This window comes from Bactrocera tryoni, chromosome 3, assembly GCF_016617805.1.
Source record: "Bactrocera tryoni isolate S06 chromosome 3, CSIRO_BtryS06_freeze2, whole genome shotgun sequence".
NCBI lineage: Eukaryota > Metazoa > Arthropoda > Insecta > Diptera > Tephritidae > Bactrocera > Bactrocera tryoni.
The window spans coordinates 23,801,895-23,824,751 of record NC_052501.1 but is presented as its reverse complement, the minus strand read 5'-3'; the positions used below and the strand labels follow the sequence as shown (position 1 = coordinate 23,824,751).

The 22,857-nt window shown below is 37.1% G+C and overlaps 2 protein-coding genes across 2 annotated transcripts; both read left to right on the top strand.

The window, feature by feature from the left end:
- The first annotated feature begins 4,203 nt into the window (after positions 1-4,203).
- Positions 4,204-13,479, top strand: LOC120770396 (proton-coupled folate transporter-like). The gene is made up of 9 exons (XM_040097827.1): positions 4,204-4,738; positions 10,346-10,496; positions 10,570-10,753; positions 10,827-11,013; positions 11,088-11,223; positions 11,312-11,448; positions 11,518-11,707; positions 11,771-11,927; positions 13,350-13,479. Exons 1-9 carry the CDS (start codon positions 4,367-4,369, stop codon positions 13,447-13,449), a joined length of 1,614 nt encoding a protein of 537 aa, XP_039953761.1. The 5' UTR covers positions 4,204-4,366; the 3' UTR covers positions 13,450-13,479.
- A 2,605-nt stretch (positions 13,480-16,084) lies between these two features.
- LOC120769987 (proton-coupled folate transporter-like) lies at positions 16,085-22,652 on the top strand. The gene is made up of 8 exons (XM_040097068.1): positions 16,085-16,716; positions 19,643-19,793; positions 19,854-20,037; positions 20,105-20,291; positions 20,354-20,489; positions 20,555-20,691; positions 20,771-21,117; positions 22,523-22,652. The coding sequence occupies exons 1-8, from the start codon at positions 16,330-16,332 to the stop codon at positions 22,650-22,652; spliced, it is 1,659 nt and encodes a 552-aa protein (XP_039953002.1). The 5' UTR covers positions 16,085-16,329.
- The last annotated feature ends 205 nt before the right edge of the window (positions 22,653-22,857 follow it).

Sequence of the window (22,857 nt, the reverse complement as noted above, 5' to 3'; positions counted from 1 at the left end):
GCCATGTTTTTCACTCCAGCCGGAAAGAAATCCAGATGAGACTCCAGCTTATAAATTTTTAAGGACATATTATACCCCAAAGCTTTATATGACATTAATTATTATATGTATAATTACATTTATTAAGGGGGTATTCTGATCTAAGATGTTGAAAAAATCGATATTTTTTTGCATATTTTGAAAGTTTAGACTTTCAAATATATGACCTTGGAAGGATTTTTCAAAATTCGACTTATTTTCAGAAAAAAAAATTTTCAAGTCGACGCCATTTTGTTCTTTTTTTATTTTTTTTTTTTTTGAAAATGGTCAACCCGATAACGACATCCTTACTAATGAAGAATCTTCTTGTTTTTTGTGTTTTAGATTTCTGCAAGGGTTGAAATCACCTCAACCAGGACGCATCGTTTTTTTTTGAAGCCTCCACCCCACCGGCCCGTATCTCGATGAATTTTGGTTTTTTTTTCTTGCAATTTTTTTTTATATTATTAAAATGTCAATAAAAAACATATAAAAAAATGTATAGTAAAAATGTTTTTCATTTTTTTTTATCTTAGTTTAAAAAATGCCTAAAATTCATGCGTCTAAACCAGAATACCTCCCTAAGTCTTTGTAATTGTCCGATTTATAGTTTGCCAGACAATTTTGGACGTTGTTCGCAAAACATTTCCAGGAAAATTTTTACTGATCTTTAATTTTTCTTTAAAGCCCTAACTCTTTTGAAGCTGCCATATTTTTGGAGCTAAAAATAGTTCCTCTTTTATTTTCACCTCGGTGAGTTCTCTTTAATATGCACTAAATACAAAACGATTTGGAGTCTTTGGCAGAGACAGTTCGGCATAAAGTAGGTTGACGCTGTTAGCCGAGGACAAGTTTGGATACTGGAAAGTGTATATGAACTTAGTTGTGATATATAGTATTTAATTTAAGGCCCATGTCCGATTTAGATACAATATAATAAACTACCAAAAATTATAATAATAATAAATATCGGTGAAAATTATTAAACATAAAAACGTGAAAAATTGGAGTGGAAATAATTTCACTTACCCAGTCTAATAGCACATTTAGCTACATCCCTAAATCGGCGCTCTGAAAAAAAAAACAAATTGTAAAAGTGTAAATAAACATTTAAATGATCTTTGAATATCATACAAGTCAGTGGTTCAAAAAGAATAGAAATAATGGCGAATATATTATATTTAAAGAAATATTGGATATTTTGATATAATTTCTGAAATATTTCTTTATTATATTTAAGGGTACGCATTGACATTTTGGCATTTTCAATAAATCCAGAACATTTTCTTTGGCTTAAAATACACTTTAGGGTACTAAAAAAAGTTACTCAATTGGTCGAATACTGCAAAAAATATGTTTCATTGTCTAATCGTCAGTTGTAGCGTCAAAGCATTTGAATCAGTGCACTTCAGCACTCAAAATTTTAACGCATTTTTCTCAAAACTAAATTTTTCAAAGCATACATTTATTTATAGTACTCGTACACTCCGATAAGAATTAAGAATTTGGGGATTTTAAATAGACCTAACCCTTAAATATTCTTCCTTTTGACGAACTGACTGAACTACTAGGAAGCATGTAAGCATTCTAAATTTTTAAGACAATAATATTTATTTCGCCATCACTGTATATGATATGTGCATACAATATTGGCATATAAATGCGAGCTTATCTTATAATAATCATTTTTATCTTTTATAATCAGCCGAATCCACGAGCTTACTTTATATAAGTCTATGTAGACGAGGAAATAAAGAAGCGCAAATAATTTTATATTACTGAAGAAAATTATACCAACTTCAAAAACATGAATACTAAAGTAGAGTGATCCACATAGTCTTTAGACATTACATATCCCCATAGGAAAAAGTCGAAAGTGTGATATCACGCGATCACCGAACTGTTCTCTCAATAAAAACATTGATCGATGCGTGATCTGTTAAAAAAAAAGCTATTGAAAAATAGTACCTCTACTTGGAACACCAGTTAGTAAAAAATAAACAAATACGTCAACTTTTCGTACCACATAAAACTCAAATTCAAATCTTTTGAAATAGCTCAATCATCGCAGTCAGCGCTTTTTATAACTTCTCCATAAAAATTAATTCGCTTTGTTTTTATCACCAGATACAGTGTCCAAAGCAAATATTTATGATATTTGTTGTGGTGAATGACAAGCAAATATTACTTTCATTTCCACCTTCTAAGATGCTAAATTACTAATACTATCTTCGATAGCACCCGAAAAGTACCGAATATAGCCGACAGTGTATTAAGAGATGTGAATTTTAAGGGTAAAAAATCTCTTCTCACCTAAATATGTTTTTTTCTTTTGAGTTGAGTTCTTCAGAAATCAATGAGAAACAAGAAAGAAATGTTAACTTTGACTGCATCGACGCTGTAATACCCTTCACAGGGGCATTTCTTAAAACTTAAATAAGTATAAAAAGATCTTGACTTTGATTGATCAGCCTGTAGTATGCAAGGACTTGATTTCGACCGATCAGTTTCAGTTATTTAGGTAACATACTATATATCCTATAGTTCAAGTCTGTAGAGGTACTCCGCAAGGTGGAGTGCTATCTCCGGTTCTATGGACGTTAGAGGTGAATAAACTGTTAGGAACTTGGAAGGCAAAGTCCGTATGAAAGTGGCATATGCGGACGCCATTGCCATCTTAATAACGGACCATTAGCAGTATTATAACCACCACTTGCAATACAGTCTGGAATGCCGCATCGCAAGCAGGTCTGGGGTTGAACGCGGAGAAAACGGGTCTACTTGTGTTCACAAGAAAGCACAAGATACCTCTATGCAGGTTCCCTTCGATAAATGGGTTACAACTCCCTCTCAAAAAACGCACCAAGTACCTTGCGGTAGTCTTGAACAGCAAACTGCTGTGGAAGCACAATGTGGAAGAAAGTGTGAGAAAGGCTAGCGTGCTTGCTTTATATGCGTGTAGGGAGATGCTCGGCACAATTTGAGAACTCTCTCCCTCCCATGCACTGCTTTTACACAGCTATAGTAAAATCAATTCTGCTGTACGGTGCAGTAGTATGGTGTGCAGGCGTACGGGAATCCACCTGCCGGAAGCCAATGGAAAGTGTTCAGAGTCTCGCAGCGCTGTGAATAACGGGAACTTTAAGAACAACTCCAACGGCGGCTCTTAAACTGGTACTAAACCTGCCACCTATGGGCAGAGGTCTTTGCTATCGTGAAAGCCGTCGAGCTGGCCTCTAGTGCACCTGCAGGCAATTCCGGAATCAATATCTACGTAGACAGCCAAGCACCAATCAAGGCCGTAACCTCGTGTCGCATATCGGCCAGAATTGTCTTGGGAAGTACGACGATCTGGACAGAAGCATGGTAAAGAAAATCAAAATCCGATGGAACGAGCTACCTGGGTGCAAAACTGCAAAAGTCGTGTGCAAAACGGTAGATCGGAAGTACACAATATTCCTACTGGCATTCGATATAAGATCGATCGGAATACTAATTAGTTACTGTCTGGTGGCAACACACCCGCAGAATGATATAAGACTGCTGGAGATGTTTAGAGCAAGGCATCAGGGAAACAATGGAGCAACTCTTGTGTACTTGTTCCGCATTGGAAAGACTACGCTGTAAGCATCTGATTCCCCACGGTGTGGTGTGCTGTAGGAGGTATCGATAGTGAGACCACAGAGTCTGTTAAAATTGGTGTCAAGCGCAGGTATCCTAAAGGATGACTACTCCTCATGCGCCTAGTAACCGAACTGAATGTGGTATCGCAAACCGGTATATGCGAACTTAGCCTAACCTACACCTACAGACAGGCAGATGGACATGGCTAAATCTACTAACCTCGTCTCCGACATTTCCATTTGGGTGTCACAAACATCGTAGCAAACTTCATAAACGCTGTTCAGGGTATAAAAATATATTTCAATTCGGGTTATCGGCAAGAAAGTGTTATTTTAAGAAATAACTGTTAAATGTAAAACACCTGTAATATATAAACACTACGACCAGATTATAATGAAAACTCAAACCGCAGAAGTACATGCGATTTTTCGGTTATTATGAAGACGTTATCGCCTATAATTATGATTGATTAATTGTTAAGATACTCTTCTTGCCAATTAACTGGGAGTTCACAACTGTACGAGTGGCACTTAATTAATCAGTATGTTTTAATATGTGATCGGAAGTATAGCTATACCGGCGGTGCGTGAAATCGAAAACCAATTGCCGACTAATAAAAAACATTGCAATATAATTTCAATGAAAAAAAATTAAAATTAAGATATAAAAATAAAACTAAAAAAGATACTATAACTTTCACAAACGAACGAGTTTTCCAGGAAAAATGGCGGACCGCAAAGAAAAAACTATACTCGATACACCCGAAGGTATTGGCATGTCTTTCGAACAACTCACGTTCGATGCTGAGGGAAATTGTTTACCACCAGCTTATATACCGACTAACAGCCCAAATGAGAAAGAACATACGGATGAGCCCACAGCGGAAGACCCGCTTAAGCCAGAGTCAAAGCCTAAAGTACGTAGGCGCATTTTGACCTTAGAATTGCCGGTATTTCTGATATTTCTCTCGATCATGCTATCGGGTCCAGTTATGTTGAATCAAGAACTTTATCAAACTTGTGTCGCCGTCTATCACTACAATGAGACAGAGTGTGAACCGCTGCGCGGTATTATACCCAAAACTGAGGAGGCAAAGGTATGAAATGATCGCAAAGTTATATCGGGAATGAATAGAAAGTTTTGGTATAAAAGTTATGTTGGCTATAATTCTGACAATATCGGTTTTAATTCGGTTGAGCAACGCATTTTCATAACGGAAATTCAGTAGAATCACTGAAGCGATTATATATATAAGCGATTATTATATACAGAAGAGATTTTTTGATTTTCTGGAAGACACATTTTTTTAACGAATAAAAAAAGATAAAGAAAATTTAAAGAATTGAATGTACTTTAATAATCGGTGGTTCATTTTGAACAAAATTGAATTGCGTTGAACCCATAACTGATCGAAGCAAAGACAATATTTCCAAAAAAATACCAAAAGTGCTTTTTGTGCAAAAAATTACACTTCAGAATGGCTTAAATCGAAATTATTGTCGAAATCTTAATCCTGCGATCATTATATGACAAATATATCTAAGAAGATCGTGCGAAAATTTAATTCCGTTTTACAGGAATTTTTCTCACAGACCATAAGCACATCGTTGCGAGAAAAACGCATTTAAAGTTTCCGGAGCCGATTACACTAAGTTATCAAGGTTTCACAAATACGCTTATGTCTGCGAAACTATTTGCCGCATGAAATTCAAATTTCGAAGCATATTTTCAAATAAGAACCATACATGTATTCCATTTTTTGAAATTCATAAGGCTATATACCTCCTTAAACGTGAACTGCCCAGGTCCCACGCATTTTCTTGCTTCTGCGCGGAATGTTTTTAATCTATCGACAATTAGGTGGCGCTCAGATATGAAATTTTTAATCTGTGACTGCGGCCTTCATTTGTTATTAAAACGTTCTTATCGGCTATTTGGTTGTTACAATTTATGTCTTTTGTGCGCTTATCGAAACAACCTATTATAAAATGCGTTTTTATACTCTCGCAACATGTTGCATACAGTATAATAGTTTTATTCACCTAACGGTTGTTTATATCGCCTAAAATTAATCGAGGTAGATATGGAAATATATACTCAATATATATAATTCTTTATTCCCTTGAAAGTACATTCGATGCCATTATATACAAGGTGCATTCCACAGTAAACAGGACTTTTCTAGCGCCCCCTGGTGGGCATGACATTTCATCGATTGGAAGTGAAGTTATTGCGTTTTAAGTGTCAGAAAATAAGCTTCGAACAAAGAGCCAACATTAAATTTGGTTTTAAAATTGGTAAAACTTTTACCGAAACGTTTCAATTGATGAAACAAATTTATGGCGATGATTGCCTATCCCGTAGCAGAGTGCACGAGTGGTTTCAATGTTTTCAAAGTGGTCGTGAGGACATAAATGACGATCAACATGTGGGCCAATCAAAATCCATGATCACCGGAAATTCCACCGAAACTATGCGTGAATTCATCAAAAATCAGTCGAAATCATCATTGAAATTCATGGAAATGGAATTGAACTTCCAAAATATCGATTTATCGCATTTTGACCGAACATTTGGGCTTACGAAAGGTGTGTGCATGGTTTGTTTCGCACAAATTGACTGACGACCAAAAATTGCTCAGAATCCAACATTCGAAAGACGATTATTTGACCAAAAATCACATTTTAACCATTAACCCCTCCCGTATTCACCTGATATGGCACCGTGCGACTTCTTCCATTTCGGACAAATGCATTTGCCCATGAAAGGAAAGCGTTATGCAGACGTAGAGGGCATTCAAAAGGCTTGCAACGGCATACTGGCGGCCATACCGGCCAACGAGCTAAAATACTCGTTCGACATGCTTTTGGACCGTGTGAAAAGCTGTATTAAAGCAAAAGGAGACTATTTTGAATAAAATAAATTGATTCTGCCGATAAAACCATTTGTTCTGTTTTTTTTCAAGTCCTGTTTACTTTGGAACGCACCTTGTATGAAACTCGATTTCTTTTGCATGGCCACCATGGGCACGCTTGCAGAAGTCCAGAAGCTGAACTCAATTTTCGACTGTTTTCAAGCATAAATCGGTCGTTACTACTGCAATTTCACGTTCGATATTCGTACGAAGCTCATCAAACGACGCTTACTTGTTGGCATGGATCATAGACTTGACGTAGCCCCATAGGAAATAGTCTAACCGCATCAAATTGCACGATCTAGGCGGCCAATTCGTGAGGTAACACGTTCACCAAACTTGGTTTTCAATAAATCGCTTGTGACATTCGCTGTGTGGCTTGTGGCGCCATCCGTTTGGAACCACATATTGTCCAAATATCATCAAAATCGGGGCAAAAATATTCGTTTATTATTGAGCGGTGGTGATTCCCACTCACAAAAACGCATATTTTGCTTATTGACGAAGCCATTCAGCTAGAAATTAACCTCATCGTTGAAGATGATTTTCGATGAAAATCCGATCATTTTCAAATTGGTGGTCAGCCCAATTCACGAACATACGACGATTCATTTGATCAAGCGGCTTCAGTTCTTGCATTAATTTGATCTTGTAAGGATGTAGGCCAAGATCTTTTCGCAAAAACGACGTCACAGAGATGTCCAATGCTTGATAACGACATGTAAGAGACTGATTTGGGTCCTCGTCAATTGATACACTAGCAGCAGCTATATTCTCGACACTACAGATACTTCTTTGTTTTACTGACGCGGGAACATTTTGTACTGTGTCCGTAGATTCAAATTTTTTCAATTAGAAGTTCTATTGTTGATCTGACAGAACGATTATGACGACTATAAATTGAATGAAGCGCTCTTGAAGTTGAGCCCACTGAATCCGAATTTCGGTAGTAAATTTTAATAATTTCGACTTGTTGTTGGATCGTATATCTTTACATGATGAAATGGCAAACCTTACTGAAGATAAATGTGAGAAGAGCGGGGAAAATATAGCGTCGTTTGCTGTTCCTACCGGTCTACTTTTTGTAGCGTCCCTATGACGTTGTATAAATGATCTATGTGTCTATCCGTCGACCGCGCAAGCGATAGATGGGATTAATGGGACTACTGTCACGCTTGTAAACGAAGACATATAAAGGGTCACGTGGGGACAGAAAATAATAGCTATTGGCTAATTTTTAACAAAAACAAGAAAAAAGGTTAACGTCGGCTGCACCGAAGCTAATATACCCTTCAAAGGTGAATTTCTTTCAGTAACTATGTGTTCAGTTTATATGGAAGCTATATGCTATAGTAATCCGATCTGAACAATTTCTCGGAGATTATGTTGTTACCTTAAGCAGTAATCCATGTCAAATTTCGTGAAGATACCACGTCAAATGCGAAAGTTTTCCATACAAGCCCTTGATTCCGATCGTTCGGTTTGTATGGCAGCTATATGCTATAGTAAGCCTATCTGAACCATTTCTTCGCAGTTTACAATGTTGCTTTAGAAAATAATCTATACCAAATTTCGTGAATATATCTTGTTAAATACAAAAGTTTTCCTTACAAGAACTTTTTTCCTATCGTTCAGTTTGTATGGCAGCTATATGTTATAGTGGTCCGATATCGGCAGTTCCGACAAATGAGCAGCTTTTTGAAGAGAAAATGACGTTTGCAAAATTTCAAAACGATATCTTAAAAACTGAGGGACTAGTTCGTATATGTACAGACGGACGGACGGACAGACGGACGAAAAAGTAATATTCGCACCCTAAGTTATATTTGTGTGATTATTTACTAATCATTAGTATTACTTGCAGATCGCAAGAGCTTACTCTTCAACTCAACAGCCCTACGAGTTAAGTGAAACTCATCACATAACTATTATTTTTTGAATAATAAATAACTGTTATCAAATAACTCTTCATTTTTAAGCGAAAAAAATCAAAATATAATGATCGTTTTGTGAGGAAAAAAATATTCAAAAATAATTATTAAACTTGATTTTTTGCGCATGTCCTCATAACATTTGCGTTCTCCGAGTAGAAATCGGACTACAACTTTTGAAAGACCCAGACACAAAACATAGGTATACTATGTGATTTTTTTACGAACCTATCGGTCAGTCTGTGAGTTGTAGTATTCAAATTTAATCTACAATTTTTGGTTCCAACCGAACTTAGATCTTCCTTAGCAGTTTATATTTCATTAAACATTAGCCCCCTCTCAAAACAATGCTCTTTACGCCTATGCCTATCCAACTGTCGTAAATTATTATAGCTCTAAAATTCTGCTGTGTAATGGTCCCTTAACTATTGTTTACAAACTTTTAAATATCACTTCAATTATTACGAAAGTGTGAGCTTCAATAAATATAAGAAACTAAATAAATTTAACTAATTAAAATCGTTTAAGTTCAAATCAAATTCTACAAATTAAAAAATTAAACAAGAAACAATTTAAACTTCGTTTGCACTGAACTACAAGTATAATGCTCTGCACAAATATTCCGATGATCGTTCAGTTTCTATGGCAGCTATGCTATATGGTGATCTGACAAACGAGCAGCTTTTTGGTGAGAACATTCTTTAGCATCTATTTTTTTAATATTATCGTCTTCAACCGCGGCTACGTCTTAGATGGTCCATCCGTTGAGTTCATTTCGACTGGTAACTGGCGAATGACACGCCTGATGTTTTAATACAAGGCCTGAATCGAAACGGGATTGTCTGCCTAGACTTTAGACTTTACATATCCCCACAGAAAAAAGTCTAACGGTGTGATATCACATGATCTTGGCTGCCCATCGACCGCCCGAAAACGTGAAATTATCTGCTCATCGAAGTCTGAATAAATCCATTGATTGATGGTGTGTGTGGGAAGTGGCGCCGTCTTGTTAAAATTAAATGTCGCCGAGATCTCGAATTTTCACTTCAGGCATCAAATAGTCGGTTACCACGGCGCGATAACAGTCGTCATTGACGGTTACGTTCTCACCGGACTACAAACCGCACCAAACCGTTGTTTTTTTCTGCATTAAAATACAGCTGTTAAATCTATTCAGTTTGCTCCAAAGTGCCAAATACGGCAATTTCGTTTTTTTACATACCATTTGAGTCAAAAATGGGTCGGATCTTCTTGGAACTTTGCGAGTCGCGTGGCTTCAGTTCGTGCACAAATTGAATTTTGTACGCTTTCAATTCAAGATTTCAACGTAAATGCGCAAAGTCATGCGCCGAATCGACTCTCCATGGTCATCATGTACCCTCTCAACTACGGCTGCTATATTTTCAGAGAGCACCCTTTCCTTATAATAGTACGTTTGTGTCCTACAAATGAGTTGAATCGGATCATTACTTCTCTTGGCCTCTATATACTTGATATAAAGATTTTCGAACTTTCGGGTGACTTTATATCGGCCAATATGGGACTATCTTAATAATATTAAGAAGCGTATTTTTCTTATAACGGTGCGCATTTGTTCCTAGAACGAATAGACTAGGGTGAAAACTTTCCCCATATAACTAATAAGCCTTATGCGCCTGAAGGTACTTTCCGTCTTTTGATCTTTGCAAGTTGCGAGAGTATAAAATGTTCGGTTATCTCAGAACTTGGCCCTCTTTCACTTGTTTTTATCTTAAATTTCGTTATTTTGTCTGTCGTTTCCCAATCCTACTATATTTTTTTCGTTTTCAAAAATCATCTACTTTATCCTATATATACTAATATTAATATTCCATTTAAGGCAATCGAAAATCAACTTCAACCTTATGTGGCCCGTATAACAATGACAACCTCTATGCTACATAATGTATGGCCGGGTATACTAGTTCTTTTTGTGGGGCCATGGTCGGATAAATTTGGTCGACGTCCAGTCTTGCTAGTGAGCTTTACGGGTATGTACAACAATCGCCTTAAAGAATTTCAAATAATTCTATAAACATATTTTCCACCCTTTAACTCCCACAGCCGTTTTCATTGGTCACATAATAACTACAATATTAGTAACTTTTTCCAAAGCGCTAGCATTGAACCCTTGGTTCTACTTGTTAGGCGGCCTGCCAGCTACAATTGTCGGTGGCAATTGCGCTATGACAACTATAGTCTTCTGCTATATATCTGACATTTCTAGTATGGAAAATAAAGCGAAGCGGTAGGTAATCGAGATGCGCACTCCATTGGGGTCTTCAATTGCGGAGTGTTTTTAATAACTGTTTGCTTTTTAGTATATTCTTTGTAGACATGGCTATGGGTGTCGGTGTGGTACTCGGCAATGTATTGAGCAGTTATTTGTTACGTCGCACCAGTGTCGCCATAGTGTGTGCCACATCGGCTACGCTTGTACTGATAGGTTTAATGTATATATTCTTTTTCATCGACGAAAGTTTCGATACAGAAAAAACCACATTATCGGTAAGAAATACTGATCCAAATGTTTAAATTATATTCATATATTATTATGTGTGTTGGTCTTTCATTTATTCTAGCATAAGGCGAAGAGTTTCTTCGATTTCGGACTGATAAAAGATCTCGTGAAGACTTGTGTGGCAAAGCGTCCAAATTATGGCCGAGCCATTATTGGCTGTACGATTTCCATATTAATGGTAACCAGCTTTATTATGCGTGAGTTTCAACTATGGATTTTTTGATTTATCACCCTCGAAAGATGCCGTAACCTTTTCCATCTAAAAATTATTATATTATTTTGCAGACGGTGAACAGGGTGTCTTCTACTTGTTCTTACGCAACAAATTCAATGTGACATTACAGCAGTTTACCTACTTTGTAGCCACTTTAATCACAATTAAGATGGTCGGATGTGGCATAGCCTTCACCGTCTTCAGAAAGGTATTTAAAGAAAGTCTTAATTGTTAATTGACATTTCTTTTAATAATTTCTTTTCCTATTTAATTTCAGTTTTTCAAACTTCCTTATTCCACCATTGCTATGATGGGTTTAGCCGGTTGTGTGCTTGATCATCTTACACGTGGTTTGGCGCAAGAATTCTGGCAAATGTATATGGCTTCCTCTTTCGGTCTGATGTCAGGCATCACGGGCCCGATGTTGCAAGCAATCGTTGCACTGGCGGTGCCCTCAAATGAACTCGGTAATAAAAGTGCTTTGAAATCCAACAGAACTTCTAACTAATTATGGATGTACATTTTTCTAGGTAAAATCTACTCACTAGTATCGTGCGCACAGACAATGTCACCGTTGTTGTCGGCGCCCTTGTATACCTTCATCTACAACCAAACATTGAATTTTTATCCTGCATTTTTCAATTTTATTACGACGGGGCTATATCTGGAGTGCTTCTGTGTTATGATGTAAGTTAATGAAATAAATATTCGCTCCCCATGTTTAGACTGGTGTGGTAATAACGTGAGACAAAATCTAAAAATTAAACATGCTAAAGATAAAGCCGGAAACGGCAGGACAGGATTCGATATTTTAGTCGAACAGCATCAAAAATCGATAACTATGAAAATAACAGCTCACAAAATCCATTATCATTCCGCAGTCTAGTTAAATGTAAACCACCTCATTATTGTTAATTAACTTCCGAATTGTTCTCGACCATTGACTTGACTCACCCCAGTAAAAATTCTTGCATATTGGTCGGTATATGAACTCTGAGGGAAGTATTGACCTGATTTTACTAATTTTTGGCAAAAGGAATGCTCTCATCACATCAAAAATGGTGTCACCGAATTTCAATACTAGAACACATAGATTGACCGATATCTTCGGTAAAAAAAAATCTGCCATATACACTGGGTCCACAAATTTGGTGTTTAGGTTTTTTAAAAGATATAGTCCGATTTCGACAATTTTCGGGCATAATAATGAAAGATGAGGGCGGACGGACGGACTGACAGACCGTCACTCAGAATTCAACGCGTCTCGTCATTTACATATATTATTATTTTTACAATGGATAAAATTATCGTAAAAAGGACTTGTGTCAAATTTTGCATTTCAAACTAAAATTCGTTGGTGCAGAGGCATGACGATGAAGGTTCTGCGGAAGATTTATGGTCCTTTGCGCATTGGCCACGACGAATACCGCATTCGATGAAACGATGAGCTATATGAGATATGCGACGACATTGACTTAGTTCAGGGAATTAATAGACAGCGGCTCTTGTCGTCGGCAAGAGGGCTCGACATCTCTCACGAGTCCGTTCGAATGATTTTGGTGGATAGTTTGGGTATGAAAAGCGTTCTGGCTTGAATCGTACCTATAAAGTTGAATTTAAAAAAAAAGTGGCGTTAGCAGGTCTCTTTGGACATGCTTGATCGGGCGATTTCCGATCCCACCCTAATGGATAGTCTTATAACTGCCAACGAGACATGGGTAAAAACGTAATGAATATTACCTATCAACCACCGGATTCACCAGATTTGACTCAGAGTAATTTTTTCTTGGTCGTCGAACCCGTTTTCCGTCGATCGATGAGATAAAACAGAATTCGCTGAAGAAACTAAAGGCCATCACCAAGTGTTTCGAGGGCTGGAAAAATCGTTGCCATAAGTGTATTACATTTGGTGGGGATTACTTTGAAGGCGACAAAAGAAATATTAATGAATAATTAAATATTTTGCATTTGGTTTACAATTTCCGGGTATTTTTTTGTCGCAATATATATAATATTTATCTTCATATCTATCTCGATTAGCGTCAGAGCCTACTTCCTGCCTTTACTGTTATATTTTAATTCTTGCATTTTATCATTTCTCTTCAACAGTTTGATAAATTATTACGAGCGACGAGTGGCTAAGAGAGTAAAGGCAACTGACACCGAAAATGGAGAAAAGGTAAAATCTGGAAACAATCCAGCAGCCTAGTCTTAGGGCAGAGAAAATTAGTAGCTAAGTGCAGTTTTATTTTAAACGGCATATTGTTTTATTTATTAAGCAAAAATATATTCTTTGCTCACTTTATTACTAAAAATGTGTTACAAAAAATAAAAATAACGGTATTTAGTTAAATTAAAATTAAGATTTTAATTAAGAGTTATATACACAAAAAATAATAATTAAAAATTAATTACTAGTCGTTTTTATTATTGGAAAAATATTTATAGATTAGTACTTAATTATAAGTAAAAATAATAAAAATACAGATTTAAATTACTTAAAATAAAAATTATTAATAAATGTAATAATAATTGGCAGATCTTTCTTTTCTTGAAATTTATATTGGAATTATTTTGGAAAGCTTTTTAGATCACTGCTTTGTGGGGAGAGAAATTAATATTGGAAGTCGATAAAGTCTTTTCGTATTTGGTAAAGTGGTCGACCAAAAGGGTACAGATTTGTTTATTTATTATTATAAATATAAAAAAAAATAAGTCGAAGTCTGATTAGAGATACGAAAAGACTTTTTCGACTACCCAATATCATTATTCTAACATAAAGCTACTATAGATGGCGCTGTGATAAAAAATTTCCTAACACATAGGATTTTTCTGTTGCAGTTAAGGGTTGTAGGGGTCAAACCACCACCATTTACTAAAATCGCAAAAAAAAAACTGTACGTAATGGAAAATTTTTGAACTCATTCCTAATCAGGAGACCTCAAATACACCACAGACCTCTGAGCACATCAATCGGAAATTTTTCCTTCCTGTCAAAATCGCTACGAAAAATATTTTTCAGTAGCATAAGATTTGAATACAGAACCCAGTAGACGCTCGCTGCACACTAAATAACTTAGACAACGTAATTGCCAGTTAAGGAATTACTCAAATTGTCAAGCTACCAGTCCTTATTGTTTATATTTTGAAATAAAGAAAGATGCTCCATAAATTATGTATACCAAAAACAAAATAAACTAAATAAGTAATGCTTACACTAACACATTCTTAATATAGTCTATTATAATGCAAATTATTCATTAAGGTAAAAAATAAAATAAGCGTGGAGATCTCAACAAACAGCGCGTTCATACTTCGTCAGCATTTTTCATTCATTTCTCTTAAATAATCAACTTTTATCGGTAATAATAAAGTTTTATGACGTAGATAAGTGTATACGTGCGCCATTTTTAATCTATCTCATTATAAAACCAGTAAAAATAAAAAGGAATGTCAGAGAAAGTGTTGACGAGTCGTTGAACGAAAAGAACTAATTGGCTCGTTAGTAGGTCAATGGACTACAATGTTAAGGTTTAAATATATTTAGTTGGATATAATTATTGACAGCTGCAGCATATCATTGCTTCAGACTAAAGAATATGCATTTTTCAAATCTAATTTTCCGGGAGCAATTCTGCAATAGCTCAACTCAGAAGCTTATTCGAATTCAAAGAAAACTAGTAAAGTGGATCCTTTTAAATACTAAGCGGGGGTAAGAACCACATATGTGTGAAATGATTAACTTATTATATACTCAAAATCAGATTTGATCCAAGAAAGTCCATATCAACAGTACGCGTAAGCACGAGAAGACAACACTTTCAAAAAGAAGTAAGTGAGGAATACTTGCACTCTTGCAACGTGAAGGAGGCGACGAAAATTTGCTCAAATACGACAATAATGTGCGAAAAAGATCATGGTCCAAGCGTGGTGAAGCTCAACAAATGGTCGCAAAGACAGGATTGACGCCGCGAAAGGTTATGCTGAGTGTTTGGTTGGATTGAAAAGGAATCATGAGATTGAAGCAAGCAATCGAAAAAACGGTTAGAACTGATCAACAGAAAGGACTTCGTCTTCCATGAGGCATCCACTATATATATAGCCCTGAACTTGCACCATCGGACTACCATTTGTTTCGGTCAATGCAGAACTCTCTTATTGGAGTAAAGTTGGCTTCAAGATAAGCCTGTGAGCATTACTTGTCGCAGTTTTTCAATCCTTGACTCAATCTCCCGCTTGCCTATTACGTATATGTATAGCCTGATACCTTTTATGACTAGATTTTCCTCATATTCCACAGGAAGCTATCTCCAGGTATGTTAGAGCTGCCGAATGAAATCTTTTGTTGGCGTTAATTGTTGGCTTTTATTTAAGTCCAAATATTCTCTACTAGTTTGGCGGCTGGTGACTGTGATGACTAATCTAAAGTAGTTTTCTTATTGCCATTGAGTATAGCGTCTACTCCTATGATTCGGAAAATTGTCTCTTGCAGTATCCAATCATGGTTATTTTTGGCGTAAAACATTTATTCTGACTTCAGTAAACCCTTCTTTTACAATTTCAACATTCTAAAGGAGTTTAGATTTTCTGTGAAGCACCTCAAAACCCTGAGCAGAGAAGCATCCATGAGGAATAATAAACAAAAATGAAATAATCAAAAGCTGCTATGTTTATCACTTAAAATCACACCAGCGGAAAGTTCGTAAGAAGCGGATTAACGCCGAGTTATATTTAAATAAAGATAGTATCGCCCATCAGTCGCGCCATCGCGTGAGAATTAAGATAAACTCCGTCTCACTTAACTGGAAGGTGAAATGCTGAGCAGTAACACTCTGCCGGTCGTCAAAGCCTAAACGCGGAACTCGAAATTCTAATTTCCGAAATAACTAAACCAAAATATTACAAACCGTTCTTGCAGCGAATTGCGCGTGTGAAATTATTTAATTAAGAATCAAATACAAATGAGTGCAGTGCAAAAAATTGATACAAGTTTAGATCCTCGAAATAACGAATACTGAATTTCGAAATTTCAAAACTACAATATACAAGATAAAGATATTGAATCAACACTTGAATCTGCGTTACAAAAATGGTTGCTGCAACAATGACAGAGCAAAAGGAGCGCAGCATACTCGACACACCCGATGGCATTGGCTTGTCTTTCGAACAACTCACATTCGATACGGAGGGCAATTGCTTGCCACCGGCATATTTGCCAACCACATCGCCAAATGAAAAAGAGTTTGCAGAGGAGCCATCAGCGGAAGACCCGCTTAAGCCGGAGTCAAAGCCAAAAAAGCGTAGACGTCATATGACCGTGGAATTTCCGCTTTTGCTAATGTTTATTGCTTTAATGTTGGGCGGTTCTGTGATGTTGAACCAAGAACTTTATCAAGCTTGTACAGCCGTTTACAATTTTAATGAGACGGACTGTGAACCACTGCGCGGGATTATACCCAAGACGCCGGAGGCAAAGGTAAGTGTTTTTTGTTAGCAGCTTGGTAATATCTTGAGATATGTTTTCTCTACGATAAAAAAATAAAATGCGGAACGACCTAATTAAATCGTCTTTAAAGTAATCACCTCATAAATCATGGAAACAGTTGTATTTGTATAAGCTCATACGATGGAATAAAATACATGTGCATTGGCATAACTATTTATAAACCAGCCAAGTTTGCACAAGCCTAGGCTAAAAGTAGATTCATAAGCAAAAATATAACAAGAGGACTGAAATGTTCTTATCATTAAAAAAAATCTATTATTAGCTCAACTAATAGGCCTCAGTTTCGGTGATCGCCTCTTCATTCGACGTAAATTTCTTCCCAGCGAGATCTTCTTTTGAGATCTGAGAAAAGTAAATAGTCGCTGGGAGCCAGATCTGGAGAATACGGTAGATGCGGAAGCAATTCGAAGCTCAATTCATGGATTTTTGACATCGTTTTCACTTACTTGTGACACAGTGCATTGTCTTGGTGAAGCAGCAATTTCTTTATCTTTAAATGTGGCCGTTTTTCGACGATCTCGTCTTTCAAGCAGTCCAATAACACTATGTTGATGGTCCTTTCTTTTTCATGGTCAATTGTCAATAAAATTTATTCCATGCGAATCCCAAAATACAGACGCCATAACCTTGCCAGCTGACTGTTGTACACACCAATCGGATGACTATAAAACGAACTTCGGAGTGAAATGAGCCATGTTTCATACCTTGTCACATATCAACGCAAAACCTAGGGTTTTTTACGGTTGAACATCTCCAAACACTGCTCCGAATCATCAACTCGTCGTTGTTTTTGGTCAAAAATGAGCGCGCGCGGCACCCATTTTGTACAGAACTTTCTCATACCCAAAATTGTGTGAATGGTATGATGTACACGTTCAGTTATCTTTGTAGTGTCTGTTATCTCAAACAACTTCACTTTACGGTCAATCCACCAAAAGGGAGATCCCACAATCTGCGCCAACTACCGTGAGATAAGCCTCCTCAACATCGCGTATAAGGTTCTATCGAGCGTATTGTGTGAAAGATTAAAGCCCACCGTCAACAAACTGATTGGACCTTATCAGTGTGGCTTTAGACCTGGCAAATCAACAGCCGACCAGATATTCACCATGCGCCAAATCTTGGAAAATACCCGCGAGAAGGATCGACACACACCACCTCTTCGTCGATTTCAAAGCTGCCTTAGACAGCACGAAAAGGAGCTGCCTTTATGCCGCGATGTCTGAATTTGGTATCGCCGCAAAACTAATACGGCTGTGTAAACTGACGTTGAATAACACCAAAAGCTCCGTCAGGATCGGGAAGGACCTCTCCGAGCCGTTCGATACCAAACAAGGTTTCAGACAAGGCGACTAGTTATCGTGCAACTTCTTCAATCTGCTTCTGGAGAAAATAATTCGAGCTACAGAACTTAATCGAGCAGGTACAATCTTTTATAACAGTGTACAGCTGCTGGCGTTTGCCAATGGTATTAGCCTCAACACCCGCGCCGTTAGTTCTGCTTTCTCCAGACTAGACAAGGAAGCAAAGGAAATGGGTCTGGTAGTGAACGAGGGCAAGACGATATATCCTGTCATCAAACAAACAGTCGTCGTACTCGCGACTTGGCTCTCACGTCACTGTTGACAGTCATAGCTTTGAAGTTGTAGATAGTTTCGTATATTTAGGAACCAGCATAAGCACCACCAACAATGTCAGCCTGCAAATCCAAAGCAGAATAAATCTTGCCAAAAGGTGCTACTTCGGACTGAGTAGGCAATTGAGAAGTAAAGTCCTCTCTCGACGAACAAAAACCAAACTCTATAAGTCACTCACTATTCCCGTCCTGCTATATGGTGCAGAGGCATGGACGATGACAACAACTGATGAGTCGGCGCTGCGAGTTTTCGAGAGAAAGGTTCCGCGAAGGATTTATGGTACTTTGCGCGTTGGCCATGGTGAATATCGCATTCGATGGAACGATGAGCTGTATGAGATATACGACGACATTGACATAGTTCAGCGAAGTAAAAGACAGCGGCTACGCTGGCTAGGTCATGTTGTTCGGATCTACGAAAACACTCCAGCTCTGAAAGTATTCGACGCAGTATCCGCCGGGAGAAGCAAAGGAAGAGGAAGACCTCCACTCCGTTGGAAGGACCAAGTGGAGAAGGACCTGGCTTCGCTTGGAAACTCCAATTGTCGTCACGTAGCGAAAAGAAGAAAGGATTGGCGCGCTGTTGTTAACTCGGCTATAATCGCGTAAGCGGTGTTTACGCCAGTAAGAAGAAGATGTATCATTGGCCTGCCATAGCGCAAGCAAGCTTTAGGCAACAAAGAAGCTAGCTGCGCTTCCCTGGTTATGGGGGTTCTAACAGGCCGTTGTCCTATCAGCGTCCACACAGTGAGGTTGAGAATTTTATCCAACACCAGCAGCTGAAGCTCAATGGAACAAGACGAGGCGAATCTTCTCAGCACGTTTTTGATTGTCCCGCATTTGTGAGATCAAGGCTTAATCACTTAGAACACATAAATTTTCAGATATCCCACCAAACTGGTGAGAATAGAAATGAAACGCCCGAGCAATTTTTTATTGCCCACAAAGCGCTCTAATGATTTGTAAGTTCGAATTAAAGAAGTTATTTTTCTAAGGCATCACAAAGGATCAGTCCAAGTGCGATCTTTCGATCAGCTATCTAACTTAAGCTTGTTATTACCGACTGTGCTCTTTTTTGCCAATAGGGAGCGTGAGCGTGGCATTAACACTAAAAATGGCAATCAGTTATCAAAGAGAATTATGATACTCGTATCTTTATACCGAAAAAGTGTAATTATAATATGTCAAAGTGTTTTTAAAGAAAACATTCAAAATAATTAATTTTATGTGAATTTTTTATGATTTCCTAAACTTGTTCAGATACTCGAGAACCATATTCAACCTTATGTTGCTCGAATTAGCATGATAAATTCCATATTACATAACGTATGGCCAGGACTGCTCGTGCTATTCGTGGGACCCTGGTCAGACAAATTTGGGCGTCGACCAGTGCTACTGGCAACCTTTGGAGGTACATAAAAACACCGTTTTTTATTATCTTACTAATTACAAACTTACTCACAACCCATAGCCTACTTCATTGGTTACACTATAACGACTACATTGGTATACTTTTCGAAAACACTCGCACTTAATCCCTGGTTCTATCTATTGGGCGGCTTACCATCTACCATTGTCGGCGGCAATTGCACAATGATGGCTGTCATCTTTTGCTATATATCTGATGTCTCCGATGCGGATAGTAAACCAAAACGGTAAGTGCGGGATTAGAAGTTTGTGGTTGGAGGAAATAATCTGCTTTTTGTTTTGATTTGTTTTCAGTATGTTCTATGTGGATATAGTTATGGGCGTGGGTGTAGTGTTCGGCAATGTAATTAGTAGTTACTTGTTACGCCTCACGAATGTGGCCACAGTTTGTGCGACTGCTGGCATGCTGGTGTTCATCGCTTTATTGTATATAATAATTTTCATAGAGGAAAGCTTGGATGTTGAGAAGACCACATTGTCGGTATGTGAGCATTTGATTTACGATTTTAGATATAATACTTTTTAATAATATTTACGTTGCAGCATAAAGCTAAGAGCTTCTTTGATGTGCGCTTAATTAGGGATCTCGTTAAGACCTGTGTGGCACGTCGTCCAAATTATGGACGCGCTATAATTGGTTGCACCATATCGGTACTGATGGTAACCCATTTAATAATGTGTGAGTAACAAGGATTTAATACTATTTAGCAAGTTTTTGATTGACGAAATTTTTAAATTCTACAGACGGTGAATTTGGCGTATTCTACTTGTTCTTGCGCACCAAATTCAATGTGACATTACAGCAGTTTACCTACTTTAATGCCATTACAATAACAATTAAGATGATTGGATGTAGCGTAGCCTTCGCAATATTTAGAAAGGTATACTATATGCATGAAGTTTTTGATGCCATCTTTACAATTTTTGTTTGTTTAACCTTCTTTTATTTTTTTTTTATAGTTTTTCAAACTGCCTTTTGCCGTCGTTGCTATGATCGGTATGGTTGGCTCTATTCTAGATCATTTAGGCCGTGGTTGGGCGCAGAGTTTCTGGCAAATGTATATGGTCTCGTCATTCGGCATTATATCGGGCATAACGGGACCTATGTTGCAAGCGCTCGTTGCACTTGCCGTGCCACCAAATGAACTTGGTAAAGTTTATGCGCTGGCATCTTGCTTCAAAACGCTCGCACCGCTAATTTCTGCTCCCTTGTACACATATGTCTACAATCGTACGCTGACTTTTTACCCTGGTTTTTATAACTTCATTAGCGCTGGACTTATGGTGGAGTGTTTCATAGTATTGATGTGAGTAAGAAAGCTTACATATTGCTTAAGCGACTTTAAATTTCTATAATATTTGCATTTTTTTGTAAGCGCGATTGATTTTGAATCCTTGAAAGCAAATTTGGAATTTCATAAGGTTTGAGATGCGGTGTGTGTTTTTTTTTTAAATCGATTACATAAAATTGAAGCTATTAAGAGGATATTCTAGTCAATCGAACGTTTTTTTGTCAATGCACACACAGGAGAAAACGTCGGAGATCCTATAAAGTGTATACATTGTGACAAAAAACGCATCTTGAAATTGTAATTTAATTCCCCGGGTAATAGGTATTTTTGCTATGTTGGACGGTCCTTAATTAATGTAATACAAAGCCTTCAAAGACGACCGAGAGATCGTTGAAGACATGCCTCGTGTTCTAGACGACCTTCGTCCTCTTCATCGGATGAAAATAATAAAAAAAAATGAAGGATATGGGTGCTTGAAAATCGTCGGACAAGTGTTAGAGAGATTACAAGAGGGCTCGACATTATAACTGTCGATAAGACATGAGTTCATGAGTTTGACATGCAAACAAGTTCACAAGCATCGGAATGGAGGGAAAAAATGCAGCCGAAACCAAAAAAACTACGTCAAAACCGTTCAAAAATCTATCATGAATTTGTTCCGGAGGGACAGACAAGGTCAATAAGGAACGGTGGATCGAACCATCACAAAAAACGCATTGAATACCTTCGTACAACCACAGTATTCACCGGATTTGGCTCCGTTTGACTTGCTGCCCAAACTGAAAATTGTCACTCCGTGGAACCCATTTTTAGTCGTTCGCAGAGATAAAGCAAAATTCACTGAAGGAGCTGAAGACTATCCCAAAAACTGCTTATGAAAAGTTTTTCTAGAACTGGAAAATTCGTTGGCATGTGTCTATTACATATGGTGGGAACTACTTTGAATGCGACAAAATAAAATTGATGAATAATTAAATATTTTACGTTTTATTTACAATTTCCGGGTACTTTTTTGCACAATGTATATAAATAATCAGCGCAATGGGCTGCGTTGATTTAGACTTATCCGTCTGTCCGTCCGTTCTTCTGTATATATGCGAACTATTCCTTTAGTTTTTGGGATATCGATTTAAAATCTTCCACACATTCTTTTCATTTTAAAAAGTGGCTAATTCGTGGGAGCCGCTAATATCAGAATATAATTGGAATTTTTAAAAATCATCTTAGGGAGAAATTTATGTGGCTAGTCCCTAACTAGTATCCAAATATTGAAACATGAAAAAATGTAGATCTTTTAAAATTTCTAGACTACAAGAATTCTTTATCAGAACCAGACAATATCTAAATCTAAAGCTCAACTACTACAAACAATTTTGATCTATATCAATTTTAAATTTTTTCTTATCTTTATATATAATAGTGTGATAAATAATTATGAACGACGAGTTGCTGCCAAAAAGAGCAAAACAGATGCTGAAAATGGAGAAGAGGAAAAACCGCAAACTGAAAAGCCTCAAACAGAAAAGTCTCCGTCAGATCTTGAAACATAAAAATATTAACTTATGTTAAGTTGTTAATATAAAAACAAAAATAAATTAGTAAAATAAATACGATAAGTTAGTTTTAAAGAAAAAGCTTGTGAGTTCTTATTTTAAAATTTGTATGATAAACACTAAACTAATTTTGAGCGCAAATTCAGTATTTTATATGAGAAAATGTTGACAGAGGAGTTCCTCTCCACAAGAAAATTGAAAA

Excerpts from the sequence above, each read along its gene's own strand:
- LOC120770396 (XM_040097827.1), top strand. The coding sequence starts at position 4,367 with ATGGCGGACCGCAAAGAAAAAACTATACTCGATACACCCGAAGGTATT. Across the intron at positions 4,739-10,345 it reads CCAAAACTGAGGAGGCAAAG|GCAATCGAAAATCAACTTCA; the intron begins GTATGAAATGAT and ends ATTCCATTTAAG. Across the intron at positions 11,928-13,349 it reads GAGTGCTTCTGTGTTATGAT|TTTGATAAATTATTACGAGC; the intron begins GTAAGTTAATGA and ends TCTCTTCAACAG.
- LOC120769987 (XM_040097068.1), top strand. The coding sequence starts at position 16,330 with ATGGTTGCTGCAACAATGACAGAGCAAAAGGAGCGCAGCATACTCGAC. Across the intron at positions 20,038-20,104 it reads GCGGATAGTAAACCAAAACG|TATGTTCTATGTGGATATAG; the intron begins GTAAGTGCGGGA and ends ATTTGTTTTCAG. Across the intron at positions 20,692-20,770 it reads CCTTCGCAATATTTAGAAAG|TTTTTCAAACTGCCTTTTGC; the intron begins GTATACTATATG and ends TTTTTTTTATAG.